The 16,332-nt window shown below is 47.2% G+C and overlaps 1 protein-coding gene and 1 long non-coding RNA gene across 4 annotated transcripts in view; one reads left to right on the top strand and one right to left on the bottom strand.

Moving 5' to 3' along the window:
- Positions 1 to 7,943: 7,943 nt before the first annotated feature.
- Positions 7,944 to 10,574, bottom strand: LOC128564970 (uncharacterized). The gene is made up of 3 exons (XR_008374187.1): positions 10,140 to 10,574; positions 8,880 to 8,989; positions 7,944 to 8,433 (listed from the first exon to the last, which is right to left on the bottom strand). It is a non-coding gene; the product is annotated as an uncharacterized LOC128564970 (long non-coding RNA).
- A 3,115-nt stretch (positions 10,575 to 13,689) lies between these two features.
- Positions 13,690 to 16,332, top strand: part of SPTBN2 (spectrin beta, non-erythrocytic 2) — a 42,583-nt gene continuing 39,940 nt past the window's right edge. The window contains exon 1 of one of the 3 annotated variants that reach the window (XM_053561096.1): positions 13,690 to 13,832. Coding sequence is in view for 1 of the 3 variants with exons in the window: in XM_053561094.1 (XP_053417069.1) it covers positions 13,999 to 14,027 (29 nt within the window). In the remaining 2 variants the exon portion in view is untranslated. Of the gene's footprint in view, positions 13,833 to 13,878; positions 14,028 to 14,702; positions 14,828 to 16,332 lie in introns of those variants that run through there. The other 2 variants (XM_053561094.1, XM_053561097.1) reach the window with 2 other exon arrangements.

The raw sequence follows: 16,332 nt of genomic DNA, 5'->3' as shown, positions 1-16,332 counted from the left end.
AGTAACATTATTAAATGACAGCTTATTGTCACATACTCTGTTTCCCACAGACCAAGACTTGAATAAGTTCTCAGTTCTCAGTTCTCTACACCCATCCCACAGACCAAGACTTGAATAAGTCCACAGTTCTCTACACCCATCAGTGTGTCCCCACCCTGTCTGGGGTCTAGTAACTTATATGCTATTGAACTCTACATTGTTAAAACTATTTTTACTCAGACCCCATGCTCAGAGCAATAGAATGATAGAGCCAGAAGGGGCTTCAGAGGTTACCTGCCATTTTCAATAGAAGGAGAAATTAGAGGCCTAAGGAAATCCAATGACCTGCCTACAGTTTAGGTCACCTTAGTCAACCAGGAGCCTTTGGATATGACTCTGGATGTTTTCAGCCCTGACCTTCAAGGTCTTAGCAGCAGTGTCTTTGGGAGACCAGTTTATCCCAGTTTTTATGTCACTGGTGACATGGATTCCGCTTCCATTTCTCCACCCACCTTAAGATTTGGATTACTGCTTCATGTCCACCTTGGATTTCCTGTTTATTCTGAGAAGAAATCCCTGTCTGATTGGAAGAGACCTCACCTAAAGAACACCAGTTTGATCCAAACCCAAGGATCTGAGTATAGTCTCTCCCCTCCTAGGGAATGCTGCCAGATGAACAGTGACCTTTTAGGGACTATTGAGCTTGTCTTTCCCTGTGGATATGCCCTCTCTGTATAGATCATTCCTAGATAATCCAAGGTATTAGATACTACCTTGTTCTCAGACTCCCCCAAGAGCTTTCAAATGCCCTGAAGAGGTGACCCTAGGAAATTCAGTGCAAAATATCCCTGAAGTTCCCCTTACCAAGCTGATACAAAAGGAAGTCCATTTTGAGAGCTTTCTCCCCTGGAAAACAAGCAACTATTAAAAGAGGCTGTTTTGGCTGGACATGGTGGCTCACCCCTGTAATCCTAGCACTCTGGGAGGCTGAGGCGGATGAATTGCTTGAGCTCAGGAATTTGAGACCAGCCTGAGCAAGAATTGAAAACCTGTCTCTACTAAAATAGAAAAACTAGCCAAGTGGCTCAGTGCCCATACCACAGTGGTTACGGCGCCAGCCACATGCACCCAGGCTGGCAGGTTCGAACCCAGCCAGGGCCAGCTAGACAACAATGACAATCGCAACAAAAAATAGCCGGGCGTTGTGGTAGGTGCCTATAGTCCCAGTTACTTGGGAGGTTGAGGCAACAGAATCGCTTAAGCACAAGAGTTTGAGATTGCTGTGAGCTGAGACACCATAGCACTCTACTGAGGGCAACACAGTGAGACTCCATCTCAAAAAAAAAAAAAAAGAAAGAAAAACTAGCCAGGCTTCATGGTGGGTGCCTATAGTCCTATTACTCAGGAGGCTGAGGCAGGAGGCTTGCTTGAGCCCAAAAGTTTAAAGTTGCCAAGAGTTATGACGCCATGGCAACGGAGTGAGACTCCACCTCATAAATAAATTAATTAACTAATTAATTAAATAAAAGAGGCTGTTTTCCATACAGATACTAGGAAAGGGTTAACTGCCTCTCCTGGGTCCTGCGCAAAATCTGTCCCCCACCAGTTCCCATAACCGGGTTTCCTGAAATGGAGCAGGTCCCAGGTGCCTCTCCACTAATCACATCCTTGAAAATGGGGCCATGAAGCTCAGATTAGCTCATCTCTTCACCTTCTTGAGGCCTTCTCCACCTGGAGCACAGAATCTGGGGCAGCTTCTACACTCACCTCCCTCTTCTTTCCTATCAGGGGTCATACAGGGATCTTCTTGCAGAAAAATGTTACAATACTGGGGCACCGGAGCCATAGTAGTGCTGACTTTTGTGCAATTCTTGGGCTGCAGCATCTATTCTTCCTCTTTCTAAGACTTACGGGCAAAAAAGTCTCTTCCCAAGACAACACCAAAGTTTATATAATTAAAATATGAAGAGCAGTTTCTTCTTCACCCCATCTCCTGCTTTTCTCCTCTCCTTAGAATGGGGAACAGTGATACTGGGGAGCTTCCTGTTTTCTCTGGCAAGTCACCCTTTGCAAAGAGTCACTGATTTCTCATTTGCCAGTAGCAGGTGCTGGCCCAGCCCAGGAGATCTCATAACCTTCCTGTTACTGTCCAATTTCTCCTCTGCCAAGATAACTAATAAAATCTCTATCACAAAAATGGTTCTGCTGTCTGTGACTAGCTTTTTACCTTCTATCTAAGGAGGGCTTGGTTTGCCCTGCCAGCTGATGTCCACCGGAAGGGAAGTATTCTATGTAGCCTAGAGGTCTTGGGAATGGAAAATAGCAGTGTCATCTGGTCACATCTTGCCAAGTAAACTTATTGATCTGAAAGCCAGATGATCAACTTTATCTGAAATATGAGCAGACTAATCAGGACAAAGATTTTTAATCTATGAACCCCTTTAAAGAGGACATTAGCTGCCAGGCTCTATGGCTTATACCTCTAATCCTAGCACTCTGGGAGGTCAAGGTGAGTAGATTGCATGAGCTCAGAAGTTCAAAACCAGCCTGAGCAAGAGCAAGACCCCATCTCTATTAAAAATAGAAAAACTAGGCTCGGCGCCTGTGGCTCAAGCAGCTAAGGCGCCAGCCACATACACCTGAGCTGGAGGGTTTGAGTCCAGCCTGGGCCCACCAAACAACAATGACGGCTGTAACCAAAAAATAGCCGTGCGTTGTGATGGGCACCTGTAGTCCCAGCTACTTGGGAGGTGGAAGCTGGAGAATCGCTTGAGCCCAGGAGTTGGAGGTTGCTGTGAGCTGTGATGCCACAGCTCTACCCAGGGTGACAGTTTGAGGCTCTGTCAAAAAAAAAAAAAAAGAAAGAAAGAAAAACTAGCAGTGTGTTGCAGGCGCCTGTACTTGCAGCTACTCGGGAGGCTGAGGCAAGAGGATCTCTTGAGCCTAAGAATTCCAGGTTGCTGTTGAGCTCTGATGTCAAGGTACTCAACCCAGAGCAATAGAGGGAGACTCTGTCTCAAAAAAATAGAGGGTATTGGCTTCACATGTTCAGTGAGTTGGTTTAGTCTTTGTATGATTACAGAACTCTGAAGTACTTTACCAGTAAGGTTGGTGTACACAGTCTTTAAAGTTAGTAATCTGCAATCTTAGTTGAGCTGATATTTCACCAGTCTCTAAAGCTGATTTGATTTTCACCTGGTCTAACTTTAAGACCACTTCTGTCTTCTATTTCCCCAACTTCCATTCTCACCAGTTGAAGACAGGCAGCGAGAGCAAACGTCTAGAAGGGTCCGAATGTCAGGATGTCTGAATTCTTTTCCCATTTTACCTCTTACTTTAGGTGTTATGCTCTAGTTTTCCACAACTAAAATAGGAAAATTCTCCCAGGAATATAGTTAAAATAACGTCTATGAAACAATTTGAGAGTTTTAGAATATTTAAATTAGAAAAAAACTTAAGAGGTCATTTAATCCAGTATTTCCCAGTCAGAGAAGCAAAAATTTTTCCAATTCATTACCTTTATCCCCTCCCCTTCTCCTGAATAGCCTCTTTCTACTTCCTTCCTGAACCTCTTCCTGGTATCCAAGGTAGAGAATCGATCCGATTGGCACAGTGTATTCAGTGTGTGTGGGGCTGGGGAACACTGACCCCCTTCACCTCCCCATTTCATGTTCAATTATTCCAACACTCATAACAAGTTGCTATCTAGCATTTACTCAAATTTCTCATGTTAGGACATTTGCTGCCTCGAATGCAGCCCATTCCAGCTTTAGACACAGTAGTTCGGCAGAGAATTTCTCATTATTTCAAGCTAAAACCCACCTCCCCTTCCTGCCCCATATCTTCCATCCATTGGTCCCAGATCTTGCCTTTGCAACCACAGGGAATCCAGCTAATCCCTTCATAAAGGGTTGTGGAGAATACCCAGGATTGTTATTGTTAACTTGTCACAGTGGCTCAGACTTGGCCTGAATGATTGTATTACAGATGTCCTGTGCTTTTTGCACTAGCTGTGTTCCTAAAACATTTGTATAAACCAAGTTTTGTGTGAAACAAATCATTTTAGACATACTGGGAAGTTGACTGTTTAAAAGAAACCCTGTTATCAATTCTTTCATAAACTAAGGAATCCTTTTATAAGGCAAATAATCTTCCCATTAACCTTTTATGCAAATCTAGATTGGCATACATTATGTTTTACTTAAGAAGGGATTTTCCTACATACAAAACAAGTAAAATAATGGTAACAGCAATAGCTACCACAGGAGCCCTCCTCTGGCACCAGGTGTCGCGCACCTGACATGCATTATTTAATTTCTCCCCACAACTTCCTTCTATAAAATTATCCTCTATTTACAGATAAGGAAACTCAGGCTTAGAGAAGTTAAATACCTTGTCTAAGGTCATACAATCAGAAAGCGATGGGCCAGAATTTAAATAAGATCATAAGAGTCCAGAGTCTGATGCCTTTTTTTTTTTTTTTTGATTTCCACATTTACTGTAAAGCTATTTGTTTTTTTCTTTATTGTTGGGGATACACTGAGGGTACAATAAGCCAGGTTACACTGATTGCAATTGTTAGGTAAAGTCCCTCTTGCAATCCAGAGTCTGATGTCTTAACAACCCAGAAGTTTCAGAAGCCAGTAATAGTTGAAATGGCTACTAGCTGTGTACCATAGCACATGCAGATTAGGTGAAGATACAGAAAACTGACCTAAAATGTCCATAGTTCCTAAGATACACATAAAATCTACTCTCTTTTGCGTTCTGGAACTGAAGTTTTTCCAGCACAATTCACAGTTTCCAGTGCAATTTGGTTAAGGAACCCCAAAGACTCCCCCTCAGCCATTAGTATTAAACAAATGCTTCCAAAATTTATTTTGGGCATATGGATGCAATTAGACACTTTTTCAAAGCGTCTGTGTATTCTCAAGAATTAGCCATGAACTTCTTAGAAGAAAGAAGTGGTTGATGGGTCAGGCACAGGCTCATGCCTATAATCCTAGCCCTCTGGAAGGCTGAGGAGGGAAGATTGCTTGAGGTCAGGAGTTTGAGACTAGCCTTGGCAACATAGCAAGACCCCATCTCTACAAAAAAAAATTGAAAAATAAGCTGAGCATGGTGGCGCACAACTGTACTCCCAGCTACCTGGGAGGCTGAGACAGAAGGATCACTCAAGCCCAGGAATTTGTGGTTGTAGTGAGTTATGATGACACTGTTGGACTCTAGCCCAAGTGACAGAGCAAGACTCTGTCAAATAAAAAAAAGGAAAGAAAGAAGTTCATTATTATCTAGTAAAAAAAGGTATTGAGAATCACGGTTGATTCCAGTCCTCCCCTAGGTGGGTTGGAATCATTCAGATGGACCCAGTTTTTTTTTTTGTTTGTTTGTTTGTTTTAGCAGTTTTTTAGCAATTTATGGCCAGGGCTGGGTTTGAACCCACCACCTCCAGCATATGGGTGCCGGTGCCCTACTCCTTTGAGCCACAGGTGCCTCCCATGGACCCAGTTTTTAAATGGCATTTAGGTTTGCAAGTTCAAAATAGTTTGGGTGGCACAGTCCATAAATAAGTACCGGTATGAATCCGAACTTGACAAAGATAAATGGATGTAATATTTCTATGTCCTCAAATCGTATCTAGTCTCTCCAGTTTAGTCAACAGCAGTGTGTACACAGAGCATTGTTCCACTCAGAACACATCCCTTAGGGCTCCTAAACTCAGAATTTTCTACATTGTATAAGGGAGTTCAAGGCAGGACTCTCTTTTGTCCCCCATGCCCTACCTCCACCATTAGAGTTCTCCACCTTTTAGAATTCTCCATTTGATATGAGACTTCATCTTGGCTCATTTGCAGACATTTGCTTTCAAACACATGATCATCCTTTGCAAATCATGGGCCCTGCTGGCCAAGACCAAGCTGGCATCCTGGTCTAAGAAGACACAAGAAATCAGATCAGTTCTTGAGAGGTACAATGCTCCCCTCGCCAGCCCACCTTTCTGACCTTCACTTGTGCAGCAGGCTTGTTTACAATTTCAAGTCATACACTCAGGGAAGGAAATATGTAATTTTCTTTATTTCTCAACTTAGTTCTCCACCCCACCCCCATTTCTACTGTTTGCTGGACAAAGAATAAACCTCACCAATTCAAGACAACTCAATCATTGCAAGTCGTAAACTCATTCTCTCAGTGTTCTCCTCCCAGTCCCCTTCTCCTCATGATGTTCCAGTTTGGGGTTGATGTGTCATTCTGTTGTCAGGGAAGGGGCACCAAGGCCAAATACCATCTTCTGCCTCTCTTGCCTAACCTATAAATTGTAGCTTCCTTCACTGGGTCTTGGCCTTTGGGCTCTTCGGCCACTGATCTGCTGCAGAGATCTCTGGGAGGTGGAACCTATAGTCTTGGTACAGTACAGCGATGGCATCTTGGGGAGCTCAGTAGGTCCCACACCAGCTCTTCCTGGCACTGCTCTACTCCACCTGGCCCTGGCCTGGCCTCTACTATGAAGTTCTCACCCCCACTCTTCCTCAGTCCTCACAGGTGCCCTGACTTTCAGGTCTTAGTTCTCTCTTACACTCTTCTATTCAGGGGTGAACACCACAGACATTTTCAGATTTCCCCCAAATGTCAAGCAGTCAAGGAGACTGAGGCTTAAGGGGTGACAAGTTTGAGTAGAATGGCAGGGGTGAGTTTATCTTAGACCTCCTTCACCTACACAGGTGACATTTCTACTCTGTGGCAGTTGCTTCTTATTAGCAAAGGCTCATTGGAAAAACTGTGCCTTCTCAGAGTTCCAGAAATAAAATAGATCATAAGTCTTTCTGTCTACTATTGCTTGGTGGTGGAGACAGAGAATAGAGGCTGCATTTCTAGCTAAACGCTCTTGCTGCCCTCTCCCTGTCCTTTTCAATTCTGCTCCAAACCCCAACAGGATTATATTTTCTGTGTGGAGAGGAAATTCACATGTCTTCCCAAATCAACAGATGATGGCACAAACTCTGAGCTTTAGGTTTACTATCTACTATTATTTATTTATTTATTTTGGTCATTAGCTATTTAAAAGGAAGCATCTGAAGAAAATAAATACCTCTCAAGCACCTGACTCTTACAATTTAAAAGCTGGAGCCTTTAAGAACTACCCTGTTTCCTCGAAAATAAGACATCCTCCGAAAATAAGACCTACTTACAGGAAAGATAAGACGTCCCCTGAAAATAAGACCTAGCACGTCTTTGGGAGCACACCTTAAAATAAGACACTGTCTTATTTTCGAGGAAACAGGGTATCTCTGCTGCAGATTTTGATAGGTCTAGTTAGAAGTTCTAAAGCTAAGAACTTGACTCTGAGCTCTCAGTGTCAACACACAGGACACTGCACCTATTATCAACCCTACACACAGGACACTGTACCTACAAAGCGTTGGCTGCTGTTTAAGTGATGGGAAATGACATATTAGGGGTAAAGGAAATGAGGACACATCCTTTGATGTGAAAACATTTAGTTTCACCTATTTGCAGTAAAGAATCACCTTCTCCCTCAAAATCTTTTCTGTCATTCATAAGTTTGTTGCCCAGATATCTGTGGATCTGCTCTGCTGGGGATACAACTGTGAAATAATGAGTTCTCTTTCCTCTTGTACCTCTAAGAAGGAACAAAACCAATGGATGGGCAATGATGATCCAGTACAGAGTGCTGTTAGAAGGCCCCTGCCCCAGACTTAGACTGAGGAAGGGACATCTAAATTGAGACCGAAAGGATGGGCGAATGGACGAGGAAGTGATTCCAGTCAGAAGGAAGGGCATATTCAAAACCCTACAAACACTGGAAAAACTCCAAGAGATTCCTATCACTGAGACTTAGAGTCAGTATGGAGTGCTACATGTGGGGTGGTGAGAGATGAGACTGAAGAGGTAAGATGGGTGTGGAAACTTTGTGAAGAACTTAGGACTTTACCCTCAAAGCAACAGGGAGCCACTGAAGGCTTTTCAGCAGAGGAATGATCTGTCAGACTGATTTATTTAAGAGGCCACTCTGGCCGCACAGTGGATAAGATGGCTCAGGAGGAATGCACAGCAGAAGAAAAGGCCTAGACAAAACATCCCCACCAACGACAGTTAAGTGACAAGTGGAAAAGGAACCCAAAAAAGGGGTTGAAGAAAAATCAAGAGTGTGGCAACCCTAAACTGAAAGGAGAGACTTTTAAGAATCAGAACATGGGGTGGCCCCTGTGGCTCAGTGAGTAGGGCGCCAGCCCCATATACCGAGGGTGGCGGGTTCAAACCCAGCCTCGCCGAACTGCAACCAAAAAATAGCCGGGCGTTGTGGCAGGCGCCTGTAGTCCCAGCTGCTTGGGAGGCTGAGGCAGGAGAATCGCGGAAGTCCAAGAGCTGGAGGTTGCTGTGAGTCCTGTGACATCATGGCACTCTACCAAGGGCAGTAAAGTGAGACTCTTGTCTCTACAAAAAAAAAAAAAAAAAAAAAAGAATTAGAACATGGGTTTGGCACCTGTAGCTCAAACAGCTAAGGCACCAGCTACATACACAGGTGCTGGCAGGTAATCCAGCCCGGGCCCGCCAAACAACAATGACAACTATAACCAAAAAATAGCCACGTGTTGTGGTGGGCGCCTATAATCCCAGCTACTTGGGATTATAAGGCAAGAGAATCGCTAAAGGAAGAAAGAAAAAAAATAATAACTTCAAACTAAGATGAGTGAAAGCCAGCAGAAATTGAAAGCAAAATTTAAAAAAAAAAAATTAACAACTGGGACTCGGCACCTGTGGCTCAAGCAGCTAAGACACCAGCTACATACATCTAAGCTGTCTGGTTCGAATCCAGCCTGGGCCCACCAAACAACAATGATAGCTGCAATCAAAAATTAGCTGGGCATTGTGGTGGGCACCTGTAGTCCCAGCTACTTGGGAGGTGGAGGCAGGAGAATCGCTTGAGCCCAGGAGTTAGTGATTGAGCTGTGATGCCATGGCACTCTACCCAGGGAGTTAGCTTGAGGCTCTGTCTCAAAAAAAGAAAAAAGAAATTAACAATTGGATTTGGCAACAGGATTACTGATAACTTTATTGGAAGTAGTCTTAGAGCGGAAGTTCTATTGCATTGGGGATTAAATTAACTGCATCAATGTCATCTGTCCCCTTCAACTGCCATCTTTCTCTACACTGATATCTTCCAAATGGGTATCTTAAGTCCAGACCTCCCTTTTGAACTCCACCCCCATATACAAATGACTACTCAATACCTCCACTGGATTGGTTCAAAGGTATCTCAAACCCAAGTTCCAAACCCACCCAAACTGGGCTTCCTCCAGTACTCTTCATCTCCGCAAATATCAGCACTACCCCCATTCTCTCATCACACAGTCCATCTGTGACAAACCCTCTTCTTTCACCACCACCCCTATTTCCAGCCCATCACCACATCTTGTCAGTTCTACTCATGTACTCTGCCTCCACTGTCAGCATCTGTATTCAGGCTACCCTCCTCTCTCATCTGAACCACACCAATAGCCTCCTAACTGGTTTCTCACATCAATCTGCACACCTTCCCAACCCCTTCCCCACACCACAGCTAGAGCGATCTTTTTAGAATACAAAGTTGATCATTTCACTTCCTTTCAGTACCTCGCAGGGCTCTAAAGGTGAAAATCAAACTTCTTTAAATGACATGAAGAGCTCTGCCTCCCCAGCCACAGGCCATATGCATTCCTTCTTGCCCTGTTTGCCCTGTACACTGGCCTTCTCTTGTGTCATACATGCTCCACATATCCTGCAACATTGGGCCTGGTATCTGCACAGTCTGTGGCGAAAAACTTGGGCTCGAGTGTCAGGTTGGGTTAAAATCCCAGCTCTATGCCTGCCTGGTCCCATGATCTTAGATAAGGTACTTAATCTCTCAATGTACCCATTTTTTTTTTCAAGATAGAGTCTCACTACGTCGCCCTCAGTAGAGTGCCAAGCCAATGTCCTCATTTCTTTACCTGTGAAATAGGGGTTAATACTTACCTCTTAGAGTTATTATAAGAACTAAGTAAAATGTTATGTGTTAAGTGCTAGAAATACAGCCCCCAATTAATGTTAATCACTGTGGCTGTTAATATTATGCTCCATTCTGTCTGTTAGCCCTCCTCAAATTTCAGCTCTTCACTCACATGATCTGAAGGAGGGAAGTCTCCTTTCCCCCCGCTTCCTAACCAGGTTACAACTCTGTCAGGTCCTCTCACAGCATCTTGAACTTTTCATTCACAACACAAATTGCACTTTGTCCTTCAGAAGAACAGAGACAGTGTCCATATTACTCATTATTATATCCCCCAGATCCTAGGTCAGTACCTGGCACTCAGTAAACTATACAGTTTGGAATGAATGTTGGATTGAATGGAGACAAGGAAGAGGAGCCAGTGAGTGCAGATGACTCCGGAAGACCATGAACATAAACAGGGCAATACATGAGAGAGAATCAGGGTCTCCTACTTACCAAGCTGGCAGATACTTGAGCATGTTTAAATGCATATGGGAAGAGGCCAGCAGAGAGAGCGCTCACCAGAAGCGAGGGCCATGAAACTCCAGGAGGGGCTGAGGCTCAGAACAGGAGCCAGAAGAATCCTTCTCAGATGGCAGGAGGGGCACCTCTTCCCTGCTACAGAAATAAGTGCTGAAAATTAAGTTGTTTGTAGGTTTAGTGGCAGGGCCCAATGCAAGCAGCAAATCTGGATTCTCTAAGAAGCTCAGCAAACTTGGTAGACATCACTCCATTCTCTTTTCTAACTCAAGTAAAAAGGAAGGAGACATTTTCTTTGTCATTGAGTATACTGATTCACTCTGGAGCAAAATAACAAGTTTCCAAAGCAACCCAGTCACAGAGCTGAGACAAGTAATCTCAGTGTTCTCTGAGCATGCTTCCTCTCCAGATTGGGAAGCAGTATGGCAAAATAGTAATACAGTAAAATAATAATGGCTGACTATGTGTAGTTAGTAGGTAGCAGAACTAGACTTTTAGCCCAGGAAGTCTGACTCCAAAATCAACACTTTTTTTTTCTTTTTTGAGACAAGAGTCTCACTTTGTTGCTCTTGGCAGAGTGCTATGGTGTCACAGCTCACAGCAATCTCCAGCTCTTGGGCTAGAGTGATTCTCTTGCCTCAGCCTCATGCCTACTACAGGCACCCACCACAACACCCAGCTATTTTTGCTGCAGTTGCCACTGCTGTTTTAGCTGGCTGGAGCCGAGTTCAAACCCATCACCCTCGGTATATGGGTGGGCGCCCTACTCACTGAGCCACAGGCGCCGCCCCAAAATCAACACTTTTAACCGTTCTGCTATATGCTTTCTGTAGCAGAGAAGAAAGAACACATCAGAAAGCAGATCTGGAGGTTCTACCATGAACTAATTCTGTGAACTTGGACATTCGCTTAGGTGTCTGAACCTTAATTTGTTCATTATTAAATTGAGAACAAGAACTTTACAAGGGGCGGTGCCTGTGGCTCAAGGAGTAGGGTGCCGGTCCCATATGCCAGAGGTGGTGGGTTCAAACCCAGCCCCGGCCAAAAACCAAAAAAAAAAGAACTTTACAAGCTTTTTAAAGACTTATTAAGTATTGAAAATGGAAAATGACTCTACAAAAGATAAATTATTACCATGCTAATTGTAAGACCTGATATCCTTGCTTCCATAGCAAGTATGGCAGCAGCAGTTGTCCCCTTGGCAGATCGGCTCATCCCATCAGCTTTAATGTCCCTGACCAAGTCTCCCTGGACTAGTATGTACACAGAGGTGCCTCCTTCCCCATGAACCTACCAACACACACTCCTACCTCTGGGAAGAGTTGCGGCTTATGCCATTGCTGCTTTGATTCTGTTGCCTGAAAGAGTGACTGTTAAAATAATCAATAACTTAATTATAGCTAACTGTGAGGTGTACCCCAGCAGGGTGTGTTCTAGTTTAGTGGTGCAACCACAGATATCAAAGCTAGAACATCAAAGTAATTTTTGTAGCTCAAACCCCCCCATCTCTCTTCCCAGCCCATTTTATAGACTAGGAAAACCTAAGGCCAGGTAGATAAAATGACACAACTAGGTAGGGTTAGTAGAATTATTTTTTTGTTGTTGTTATCTTGGAGATCTTTTCAAGTGCATTTAACACAAGTGATCTCACCTCACCAAAGTCACATCTGAAAAGTACTTGATTACATATATTTGTTTCAGTATGCATACCTTTTCCAGAAAGGAGCAAAATCCTTAAATTCAATTACCCATAAGGCTATTATAAAACCTCAAGCCTTCATTCATTCTTCAAGTGCCGTTAATTAGCCATTTCCGGCATTACCCAGGTAGAAATGGGCCGCGCCGTCAGGGGCAGTACAACCTAGTGGCTCCTACAAAGCAGTGCTGTCTCTGCTAGTTCATCTCTGAGCTTAGTTTTCTAGTCTAGCACCTACCTCTCACAGCTGGGGGTGGGGGACATGAGATAATGCACTCTTAGCGCACACCTGGCGCTCTGCAAGTTTGTAATGGTTGGAGCATAATTCCTTCCTCTCCTAAGTAGATAGTTCACCTTGGTTAATGACCTGAGACCTCAGACCACTCAGATGCTAATAAATCAAGAAGAAACCCAGCCATGCCAGGCCTAGAAATGTCCATCCCCACCCCCAGTCCCCTCAAGACAGTGACTAGGCCGGAATTCTCCCAGCTAATAAATGAGAGGAGCTGAGAATCTAATTTGTGAGAAGGCGAAACTCCGCATGTACCACGGAGACGCTAGGGGAAGGCGAGCCGGCCCACCTGCCCGAAGGAGGACAGCAGACAGAGCGGATGGGTGAGAGAAACGCTTAAGGGAGAGGACTGGAGGTGCCCGAAGAGGAAACCTTTAATAGGAAAATAGAGGCCGAATCTCGGGAAAGCTTTTCGGCGGTGAGTGCCATAAAGGAAAGATAGCAGGTGTAGTCCCACCAATCACCCTCCCTCCGCCATCTTACAAGGGTACATGTGAAACTTAGTAAATGTAGAATATAAATGTCTTAACACAATAACTAAGAAAATGCCAGGAAGGCTATGTTAACCAGTGTGATGAAAATGTGTCAAACGGTCTATAAAACCAGTGTATGATGCCCCATGATCGCATTAATGTACACAGCTATGATTTAACAATTAAAAAAAAAAAAAAAAAAGGAAAGATTGCTTGTCTCGGGAATACGGATTTTGGACCAAAAGGTGGACAAAGGTGGTTGTCCAGACTAGGGAGACAGAACCTCGCAAGCCGTGGGGGGACATCCAGGAAGCCGAGTGGGGCCTCGGGGCTGGTGAGGACAAAAGGGGCAGGTGGGGGAAAGCCACACGTTAGGTGTGTGTGGCGGGGGGGTCGGGAGTCCGTGCGGAGCGGCTGTCGCGTTCGCCCCGGGGAATGTCAGCGACCCCGGCCGAGGAGCTGTGGGGAGAGCCGAGAGGGGCTGCGGTTGCCATGGCGCCGGCCCGGGAAGGGGTGACGCGGGCCCCGCCCCGAGCCCCGCGGGGCCGCCGGCTGCAGATGGTCCCGGCCTCCCGCGGGAGCCGGCGGCCTGTGGCAGGGGGAGGCTATTGTCCTCCTTCCGCGGCGCCGCAGTTCCGCCGCTCGCGCCCGCGCGCTGCCGCCACGCGCCCCGCCGCCGCCGCCGCCGCCCGCCCCGCGCGCCCCCCGCGCCGCTCGCGCCGCGTGACAGCACCCGCCCGTCGTCCGCCGTGCGCCCGGCTGCCGCCCGGCCACCCGCCGCCGCCCGCAACCGCCCCTCACGGCCGGACTGCGGGCGCGGCGAGGACCGGTGCGCCCCGGCTCGCCACGCTCCCGCCCGCCCGGCAGGCGCTCCACACCGAGGTAGGTGCCGGCGCCCCCGCCCGCTTTGTCCCGGCCGGCGGGGCGGCGCGCTTTGTGCAGCCGCGTGCTGGCGGCCGGGTCGGGGTCCGGGCCGGGCCTGCCCGGGTGAGCCGGAGAGGGAGGATGCGGCGCCTGCCCCGCGCCCCCGCCGGCTCCGGGGCACAACATGGAGAGAGTCATGTGCCAGCCTCCCAGGTACCAGTGTGAGGGCGGCGGGGGTCGAAGCTTGGGGTACGCGGGCCTTCCTGGGACTGAGAAGAGTCTGGAAGAGTTGGGCTACGAGCTCGGTCACCGATCGGTCGGCGGGGCTCGGAGCGTGTGTGACAGCGCCGGCTGTCGCCTGGCTGGGGCTGCTCGGCGGACCCGCCAGCGCCGGTCCAGGTGCTGGGGACGCGCTCGGCCGCCTCGGCCCCGCGCCCGCGAGCGCGTTGGGGGCTCTCTCCGGAGCCGCGTGGGCTTCTCCTCGCCTCGGGTAGCTAGCACCGTGCAGTGTTTCCGCTCCCTCCGTGTGTGCGACAGGGGGACGCAGCCGGCGGAGGGAGAACCAGGACCCTGCGTGCGCCGCGGCGGCCGTTGTGTGCGTGTGCGGTGTTTCCGTGGCCCGGACATTTACCGGGAAGCGGAGTCCGCCTGCACCAACTACCAGCAGGGCCTGTTCCTGCCCGCTCCCCGGGGTATGTGCTCCAGCTCCGGCCGCACGGCCGGCGTTCCCATCCACGTTGCCTCAGAACTACGTCGCCCGCCCGCCCCGCGACGCGGCGCTTGAGATGCAGGCTTGTCCCTGCCCCAGCCCCCGAGCATCGCCCCCTCCGAGGCTGCCACGATTCCTTCTGGCGCTGGGGAGCTGGGAGGCTGCTGGCTTGGGCAGGGTGTCCGCGAACCAGCTTTGCTTGCGAGTGACTAGGACAGAGTGAGTTCCAAACATGTGTCATAGCTTGAGGTGTGGGGCGACCTCTCGGCATACTCAGAAGAGCACAGGACTAGCCAAGGAAAAGGTAAGATGGAGCTTAGAGTTGTCTCTCAGAAAAACTGATGTAACCCTAGGCTTGGGGAAGGGAGTCAGGAAGGGAATGAAAAGTCGTCTTAGTAATTCTGCAGTAAGAGGAGCTTTCTAAAGGAGAGGATCAAAAATTCAGCCCACTTCTTCAGCCCCTTTTCCTAAATTCCTCAGAGGGAACTCCTGTGTTTTATCAGGAACACAGCCTGCGAAGTGGTTGGGGTTTTTTTGTTCCTGCCTTCTGTTCTCCGCCTTGGGAGCATCTTTTCTCTTGCCTTCCTAGGAGCTCTGAGTTTATTCGTGATTTCTTTTTCTTTTTTCTTTCGCCAGTACCCCCATTTATACTTTGAGGCAAACACTGTTTCTACTTTACCAGTTCCCCATTACTTCTAGCCTATCATTCATCCTGCTGTCATTTATTCAGCTCTGCCTTCCCTTAGCCTCTCCAGCCCCACCATCCTCCTCATTACGGTGATTCGCTCTCGGGGCTGTCAGCTCTGTGTCTTTCATTAGCTCTAGCCCCCCTCCATCTTCATTTTCTTCTCTGGTTGCTAGAGGCTCCTGGGGGGAAGTGATATTTAAGTTTAACCTGGGAGAGGGCCTGAACAAACTTAGAAGCTGACCTGGGGTCACACTCATTCCTGAAACTGTCTTCTCAGTGCTCATAGCTCCTCTGACCAATTCCAGCTGCTTCTTATCTTTGGATATGGTGGCCCTCAAAGTGTGGTCCCCAGATCAGTGGCTTAGTGTCACCTGGGAATGGGTTAGAAATGCAAATTCCGGGCGGCACCTATGGCTGAAAGGAGTAGGGCGCTGGACCCATATACCAGAGGTGGCAGGCTCAAACCCGGCCCCGGTCAAAAACTGCAAAAATTAAAAATAAAATAAATTTTAAAAAAAGAAATGCAAATTCCCAGGCACCACCTATTAAATCAAACTCTGAGGGCAGGTCCTGGTGATCTGTGACCTAACGGCCCTCCAGGTCACTGTGATTCGAGCCAGAATCCCTGGTCCTGAGCTATAGAGCTCAACTCTGTCTTTTGCGACCCCATTTTCATTGTTTCCTCACGCTTCTCTTTAGCCCTAAGAAAGACATTAATTTGATGGCCAAAAAATGAATTATGGTCAATTCGCTATCTATTTATTTATTTATTTGGAGACCGAGTCTTGCCCTCTGTAGAGAGCGGTGGCATCACAGCTCACAGCAACCTCAAACTCTTGGGCTTAAGCGATTCTGTTGCCTCAGCCTCCCAGGTAGCTGGGACTACAGCTGCCTGCCGTAACACCCAGCTATTTTGTTGTTCTTGTTGTCATTGTTGTTTAGCAGGCCTGGGCCGGGTTTGAACCTGCCAGCCCCAATGCATGTGGCCAGCACCCTAAGCACTGAGCTATGAGCACTGAGCCAGTATCTGTTTATTTAATACCTATTGTACTGGGCCCAGAAAACAAAAACGGAAGAAGACACAGCCTTTGTCCTCACTGAGTATAAAAGTGGATCAGGCA

Source organism: Nycticebus coucang, chromosome 14 (genome assembly GCF_027406575.1).
Source record: "Nycticebus coucang isolate mNycCou1 chromosome 14, mNycCou1.pri, whole genome shotgun sequence".
Taxonomy (NCBI): Eukaryota; Metazoa; Chordata; class Mammalia; order Primates; family Lorisidae; genus Nycticebus; species Nycticebus coucang.
The sequence above is the reverse complement of the archived record's forward strand: the minus strand, read 5'-3'. Positions and strand labels throughout refer to the sequence as shown.